The sequence below is a fragment of the Cebus imitator genome, unplaced genomic scaffold (assembly GCF_001604975.1).
Source record: "Cebus imitator isolate Cc_AM_T3 unplaced genomic scaffold, Cebus_imitator-1.0 Scaffold786, whole genome shotgun sequence".
In the NCBI taxonomy this organism is placed as follows: domain Eukaryota; kingdom Metazoa; phylum Chordata; class Mammalia; order Primates; family Cebidae; genus Cebus; species Cebus imitator.
This window is the reverse complement of record NW_016108101.1, coordinates 137,039-145,252: the sequence shown is the minus strand read 5'-3', so window position 1 is coordinate 145,252 and position 8,214 is coordinate 137,039. Positions and strand designations below refer to the sequence as shown.

General features: G+C 44.4%; 2 protein-coding genes across 8 annotated transcripts in view; both read right to left on the bottom strand.

Moving 5' to 3' along the window:
* The window catches only part of LOC108297249 (butyrophilin subfamily 3 member A1), a 13,272-nt gene extending 8,535 nt beyond the window's left edge, over positions 1-4,737 (bottom strand). The window contains exons 1-4 of one of the 5 annotated variants that reach the window (XM_017519977.2): positions 4,437-4,737; positions 1,354-1,414; positions 1,138-1,282; positions 555-902 (exon numbers count right to left, since the gene is read on the bottom strand). In XM_017519977.2, coding sequence (XP_017375466.1) covers positions 555-902; positions 1,138-1,222 — 433 coding nt within the window. In that variant the 5' untranslated portion in view covers positions 1,223-1,282; positions 1,354-1,414; positions 4,437-4,737. Of the gene's footprint in view, positions 1-554; positions 903-1,137; positions 1,283-1,353; positions 1,422-4,436 lie in introns of those variants that run through there. The other 4 variants (XM_017519978.2, XM_017519980.2, XM_037735362.1 and 1 more) reach the window with 4 other exon arrangements.
* LOC108297250 (butyrophilin subfamily 2 member A2) overlaps positions 1-8,214 on the bottom strand; it is an 89,460-nt gene that overhangs the window by 65,503 nt on the left and 15,743 nt on the right. The window lies entirely within an intron of this gene.

The window sequence follows — 8,214 nt, the reverse complement described above, 5'->3', positions numbered from 1 at the left end:
ACGGTGTTTCACCATGTTGACCAGGATGGTCTCGATCTCTTGACCTCGTGATCCACCCGCCTCGGCCTCCCAAAGTGCTGGGATTACAGGCTTGAGCCACCGCGCCCGGCCTACTCTAGGAATATTCTTGTGGGTGACTGACTGGAAAACACTGGCAGCAGATGCAGTCCCTATGGCACCTCCCAGGCCCATGGTACTGTGCACTTGGTGACACAATAGGAGCTGTCTGTTACTCAATTAGACCAAAATGACTGTGTACCAGTCACTGACACAACGATTTCTTATGCTTCCTATCCCTCCTCCTTCATGTCCCTAATGTCTCTGGTGGCCAGAGGAAGGGAGTTCTTTACTTGAGCATGTAGGGCACAGCAGGAATTCTTCCTAAAGGAGAACCTGTGTCCTACTCAAGGGGCTCAGAGAGGCTAAGTTGGAAGGCAGCACAGGCAATTGCTAGTGAGCAGCCAGGGGTGTCTGCAGTGCTTCTGGAAGAGCAACTCGGAATCTGTTCTAGATCCTACGGAGAAATGTTCTCAGAAGAAAACCCAGAGGCTCACCTGCAACCTTCAGCTCCACCAGGGCTTTTTCATAGAAGTCACCGTCTTGGAAATAACACAAGTACTTTCCACTGTCAGAGGCTGTGACGTTGTGTATTCGGAGAGCAGCCTTCCCTGCAGCGATGCCATCCCGGAGAATCGAAGTTCTCCCTCGATACTCTGCGCTCTGCCTGTCTTCCACTTCCTTTCCATCTGCATACACACTCACCACCTGCCTGAGGCTGGAACTCACCCACCTCAGCTCCATGGTCTCCGCACTCATGGTTGGGACCAGGTGACAGGGCAGATCAGTGTCTTCACCCACCATGGCCAGGATGGGCCCAGGGGGCCCAAGCACAGCAAACTGAGCTGTCGGCACAAGGGGGAGGCTCCGTCAGAGGGTGCTGCGGTTGGGGTCATGAGAGGAAGGGTGCTTCTCCGACAGGGCAGGTGAGATACAGAGACCCTAGAGGGGAACACGATCCTAAGAGAAGCACCATCAGGTTGGCATGGACTTCAGGTATGGGAAGGACTCAAAAGCCCTATGAGAACACTAATAGGTAACTGTCTACTTCAGAAACATAAATGTGAAATCGTTTCCTACCTGAGCAAGGAGTGAGCAGCTGGACCAAGAGGAGGCAGACATGAAAGCTGAGCAGAAGAAAGGCCAGGGAACTTGCCATTTCCATCCGTGCTGCGTATCAGGAGACACCAGCCGGTGTGGGTCTGACACTATGACCTGGAAGAAGCTATGGAATTCTTCATGGAAACCTCCACTTCCCTACAGCTAATCAAATATGGTGACTGAAGAAAATCTTACCTCTGCAAAAGATTTCTGTCCTTGAGTGTCTTTACCTTTGAGTTCCAACATGGAAAATCACCTGTAAAACCATGTCTATGTAAAATGCACATCTGTTATCTGATCAGGACATCCTCACTCTACTGTTTGAAAATATTCAGAATCCTATCGCTTCCCCAAACTTTCCCTGCCTGTCCAACCCTCTGTCATCCCCCTTTTGTTTCTTGCGGGCCCTTTTTCCTTGGGTTCCTTGTTTCTGCTTGGTCCACCACCGTGGGTGTCCAACACTGTGGACTCCTCAAAGCCTCAGCTCTTGGCCATTATCTTGGTTAACTCGTGGCCCAGTGGACTCCTGGTGGGATTCAGGAAGACTGCCTGGTGGGGCCTTGGAGTCAGTGAGGGGCTGAACCTACCACATTTAATCCAAGGCTAGTGATCAGAGAGCTGCAAATAAGGCCAGGCCTTACTTCTTTCTTCCCTTCATAAAGTCATTCAACAAATATTTACTGAGTACCCACAAGGGGCCAGGCTCATGATATTAGGGTTAGGGACACAAAGAGGGTAAGCAGTAAGTAAAGGCGCTCAGATTCACAAGTTATTTGCTCTCGGTCATGGGACAAAACCACTGGAACTTTTTTACTCATACAATATCATGAAATGTGAAATTTAGAATGTGCACAATTGGCCCAGAAATTCCACTTTCTGATGTTTAGTCTAGCAAAGTACTTGCATGGGTGCAGGGAGAAGCCTCTGTGTGAATGACACTGCAGCACTATTTTTAATATAAAAGTGGTAACCAACTGAGCCAGCCACCCAGCAGAAACTGCTTAGAGGAATGATGACTCATCCCTCAGAGGGAATTCAGTGCAGCGGGTAAAAAGAGTTGATTTATTGTCATGAGCCTGGATAATGGAGATACACTAAGTGATCAAAAAGCAACTTGCAGAACTATACTAATGATTCAGTTGAAAAACAAAAGCAAAGCTGTACATTTCTGCATAACTACATATGTAAATGCCTGAAAATGTCTAAAAAAATGAATGCTAAACTGAAGATTAGAGGTTAGTGAGTGAAAGGACACTTGAGCCTTTTGCTCCCTTTACTTTTAAAAGATTGGAATTCTTTAAATTTAAGTTTTTCATGTATTACTTAACAATAATTATTATGAGTTATAATAGTGATGGGCATATTAGCTGCTCAGTAAATACTAACTCCTCAACCGTTTCTCCCAAAACAAAGGAGCTTGAGGCCTGCAGCCGTAACACCTGCTGCTGTGGGTCTGGGGATGGCCTCTGAGAACAAGGGCTGCAGAGGGAGGAGGGGCGGGAGGAACAGGAAGCAAGGGAACAGGGTTCTGTGCAGTGGCCGTCCCCACCCCCACCTGGATCTTGCACCCACCCAGACTAAACATTGCATTTCACGTCTTCTGCTCCTCAAAGTTGCTCTTTATGTTGCTATAAATGGGGTGTATTTTTATTATCATTGTCCCTGAGTTCAAAATTTCTCTGCTATCTTTAGAATAAGACATATATTTTTATTCTTTTTAAAGGAGATATATATATATATATATATATATATATATATATATATATACTTTTTCCCTGATTCCATTCAATATATCAAATGAATAAAAGCATAAGGGAAAACAATTTTAAGTAGCGGCTCATGCCTGTAATCCTAGCAATTTGGGAGGCTGAGGTGGGAGGATCCTTTGAGCCCAGGAGTTCAAGACCAGCCTGGGCAACATGAGACACTGTCTCTACAAATTGATCAATCAGTAAAATAAAAAACTATAGTAGTGATCATATACTTTGGTAGTGGAAATGTAAATATTTCTGGAAGGATTCTGGCCATATATACAAGAGCCTTAAAAAAAGTTATATGCTTTACCAAGGAAGGCTATTAAAAAAAAAAAAAGTTGTATGCTTTGACCCAAAAGTTCCACTTTTAGAAATTAGTATTGAAGAAAAAAAAATCAGAGATTAAGAGAAAAATTTATGTTTAAAGCTGTTCAATACAGTAAAATCTACAATAGCCAAATGTAGAAAAGGGAAATAGCCCAAACAAGGGAAATGTTAAAAAAAGAATTGTATATTCATACAGTGAAATAAACTGTATCCATTGAAAAACATTCCAAACGAATGTTTTGGGAAATGATGAATGGAAGGAAAAACACATACTGTTCCTAAAAAATACAAAACAAGGTTTAATGTATGGATCTAATGTTGTTAAAATTATAAATAATTGCTCTTCATTAAAAACATAATTCCTAAAGGCTGCATGGAAGTCCCTTTTGCGACTGAACCGTGCATTGTTTGTCTAGACTCCACCTGTTGTATATGTACGCTGGTTCAGATTTTTCTAAATTATAAATATTTCTGTAATGAACAAATTTACATATGAATCTATAAGGTGCATCTCTTTTTAGGATCTCTTGGAATAGATGCCTTGAGTTGGCCAGAACAGATTTTAAAAATTTTTTTGCTCTTTTATTATCACAATACGTTCTTAAGAACATGCAATTGGCTAGGCGCGGTGGCTCATGCCTGTAATCCCAGCACTTTGGGAGGCCGAGGCGGGTGGATCACCTGAGGTCAGGAGTTCAAGACCAGCCTGGCCAAGATGGTGAAACACTGTCTCTACTTAAAATACAAAAATTAGCTGGGTGTGGTGGTGCATGCCAGTGATCCCAGCTACTTGGGAGGTTGAGGCAGGAGAATTGCTTGAACCCGGGAGGTGGAGGTTGCAGTGAGCCAAGATTATGCCATTGCAATCTTGTTGCCTGGGCAACAAGAGCGAAACTCTGTCTTAAAAAAAAAAAAGAAGAAGAAGAAGAACATGTAACTAGAATATTCATCCATTTATGTTGTCTCCCTTTCCTTATACCAAATTCCAACCTCTGCAGGTCTTTATTCTTGCACTACTTCTCCCCTTTCCTTGTGTCCACCTGTGTGCAAGCACAGACCCCTCAGGCACACCCCTCAGGCACCACACCCCTTCCTCTTGGCGAGAGCTCTCCCTGAATACCCACTCACCATACCGGGAGATTCAGCCCGTCTTCCCAGGCATCGTGGCCTGGGTTCTAATTAATATCCCCCACTTACCTCTTAACATTCCCCTCTGAAAACCACAGCTCGCAGAAGAAAGGCGGTTAATAGATCTCCATTCTTTCTATTATGGTTGAGTCTCGATCTGGAAGAAAGGAAAAAGAAAGCAGAGGCTGTTTGCTCATCGAGAGGAATAGTAACAATCTCTCTTTGGAAGAATTAGTGTTTTGATTGGCTCAGAGGTGATGTTTCTCATCAGTTGCTGGGCAGAAACCACTGAGGAAGGTCGAAATGAAAACTGAAAGTACATTGTACACACTGAAGAAAAATTCCAGCCCACCTCCCTTAGTGTTTGTGTTTCTCTCTTTCGTTATTGTGTGTATATGTATATACGTATTTCTATGTATTTACTTGTCTTATGTCTTTTATCGTAATAGAAATATCGGCAGAACAAAATGGGAAAAATTAATGTGGTGAAAGAGAAAGATGTGCACTAATTAAAAGGCTATTGTGGCAGTTTGCTAACATTTGCTTGCATGAATATGAGTACATGAAGGAGGAGGAGATTTTACCTCAGAGTCAAATAAACATGTGAATGGAAAGAAAACCACATACAATTTTTTTTTTTTTTTTGATATGGAGTCTCACTGTCACCCAGGTTGGAGTACAGTGACAGGATCTCAGCTTGCTGCGACCTCCCTCCGCCTCCCGTGTTCAAGCGATTCTCCTGCCTCAGCTACTCAAGTAACTGGGATTACAGGTACTTGCCACCATGCCCAGCTACTTTTTGTATTTTCAGTAGAGATGGGGTTTTGCCATGTTGGCCAGGCTGGTCTCAAACTCCTGAGCTCAAGTGCCTTCCTCCTTGATCCCAAAGTGCTGGGATTACAGGCATGAGCCACCGCACCTGGCCCACAACACGCTTTTTTTTTTTTTTCTGGAGATGGAGTCACCTAGGCTGGAGTGCAGCAGCATAATCTTGGCTCACTGCAACCTCTGCCTCTCGGGTTCAAGGGATTCTCCTGCTGCCTCAGCCTCCTGAGTAGCTGGGATTACAGGTGCCCACCACCAACACTCAGCTAATTTTTTGTATTTTAGTAGAGATGGGGTTTCACCGTGTTGCCCAGGCTGGTCTTGAACTCCTGACCTCGTGATCTGCCCGCCTCGGCCTCCCAGAGTGCTGGGATTACAGGCATGAGCCACTGAGCATGGTTATAATGTACACTTTTAAGCACCTCAAGCTTCCAGGCTTAGGATCTGTTATAAAATAATATAATTTGTCTGGTTTCCAGAGGCAGTGCTGCTAGACATGTTTTGCCTTTTTCAGGAAATTTTCAGTGCAGGTGTTTCTGAGCATCTTCATTCACCGTCAGCTCTTGGTTTGTGCTATATTGCATTTACCTGTGTATTTGTTTCTCATGCTGCCAGTGGAATACATATTCTCTGAGTCTGGACTCTAGATAAAGTGTGACTGCTGTCTCTGTAAGAGATTCATGAAACAAATCGGTTCTCCTGTGGCCTAGGACCTCAAAACATACTTTTTGGGATTGCAAGTGATCAAAGTTCCTAAGGCTAGGATGTGACTGGGGCTGATGGAATTTGCTTATATTGCAACAGTTTGAATTTAGGCTGTGTAGTAACTCTGGGAAATAAACAGATGTGAAATGGGGCAGAAATGAATTCAATGATTCAACAAATTTTTTTTTAAGAACCTACCATCTAGCAGGTCTCAGCCACTGAAGTTCAAAATTAGTGAGGAGAGACTGCATAATGAACTGGATAAGAGCACCAATTCCGAAGCCAGGTGGCCTGCGTGAACTTGGGCCACTTACCTAACCTCTCTGTGCTCGTTTCCCTATCTGTAAAATAAGGACAATAATAGTACTTGGCTTTAGGGTTGTTGTTGTGAGGATGGAATGAGATAATACATGCAGTTTGCTTACAACAGTGTATCAAAAACAGTAAGTCACAAGAATGTACGCTAAGTGAAAAGTGCACTTAGCCCTCCTTCAAGACCTAGGCACTTGATCCTATCTTCTCTTTGTCTTTTACAAGACCTAGTGTGGTGTCCTGCATGCAATAGGTGTGTCTGTCTCCTTTATGTAGTCTCATCTCATCAAGAAATGTCCATTTCTCATGGTTATTATGCTACCTCTGATGGCCATTAGGAACTCCCATGAACACAAATTTTCTTTACAGCTATATCTAGATATCTGTCAGCATGTCCCAGGCATGCTGGCTCTGTCTACTGTCTCTAGGCTTGCTTTTCTATCTTTATCTGTTGTCATCCACAACTGATTTGCCTGGGAACCCAAAGCCAGTAAACCAATTATTTATGTCTCTGCTTGCTCGTCTGTAGGGTGGAAATAAGACCTGCGCCATAAGTTATTTAAGGAAGAGTTAGCACAACCTCTGCAAGTAGTATCCCTCAATGAATTTCATTTCTTCTATTCTGAAAGGCTCCATTCTGATCCCTGCATTGATGACTCCTAAATCCACCTCCCCTGAAGACAACATCAACAGATGCCTGTTGTGGAGCTGGAGTTTTAGTTTGAAGGGGAAGGGAAAATCTCTGAAAAGTTTGACATGAGAAATGTGTACATTGAAAACAGCAGTGGAGCAGGTGCCAGGGAAGATCGGAGGTTAGGGTGCCATTTACTTTGTATTCTGTGAGATGATGCCTGCTGGGGTTGCATGATGTATCTTGCCCTCATCCTGGGCCAGATGTTAGGAGATAGGGAGACCAGGAAGAAAGCTCCTGTGACACTCTAGGCAAGAAATGATGGTGGCTTGGCAGTGGGGGAGAGGAGACTTGATTGATTACTAACATTAACACTAGGAACTACTTACGCAGAAACTGCCACGATGTTGGTATTGTGCTTAGGGTTTTACATGTATTAACAAGACCCACAACAACATTAAGAGGTAGAAACTTATTTCCCACATTTTATAGATGTAAAAGCTGAGGTCCAGAGAGGTTAAATAACTTCCCGTGGTCACATGAGTAGTTTCTTCCTGAGCTGGGCTCTGATTCCAGGCTGTCTTGCTTCAGAGTCTGTGCTGTAACTGCTAAGCTGGACTATTGAAAGGAAGTGGAAATAGCAGGACTTGGCTATGAGTCAGAGAGAGCAAGAGAAGTCTAAAGTGACTGTTAGGCAGTGTCACTCACTCAGATAAAGATGGGCAGGCAGGGGTGATGGGAATTTAGTTTTGGACACACTCATTGTGATATCCCTAGTGGGCACTGAGTTCAGGGAGTGCGTGGGGCTGGAGACAGAAACACAGGAGCTGGTGGGGTCTGCTTATGGGGTAGAGCTCTGAAAATGGATTGGATTGGATCTTACAAGAGCATACATGGTACAAAATGAGAGGCCAGGACCAAAGCCTAAGGAATATAAGCAGTTCTGGAGCAAGTAGAGCAAGACTTCTGAGAAGGAGCTCCCTAGGAGTAGGGAGATAACCAAGAAGAGGGTCCTGGGGATTGATGAGGCAAATGCCACACAGGCAGGAACACCTACTCAGACAGGTCTATGAAGAACTCAGGGCTGTCCATGCAAGGCCCAGTGTCTCACAGCTACAATCCCAGCACTTTGGGGGGCTAAGGCAGGAGGATCACTTGAGGCCAGGGGATCTAGGCAGCAGTCAATTATGATCGCACCACTGAACTCTAGCCTGGGTGACAGAACAAGATCCTGTCTCTCTAAAAAAGGAAAGCATGAGGCCGGGCGCGGTGGCTCAAGCCTGTAATCCCAGCACTGTGGGAGGCCGAGGCGGGTGGATCACGAGGTCAAGAGATCGAGACCATCCTGGTCAAAATGGTGAAACCCCGTCTCTA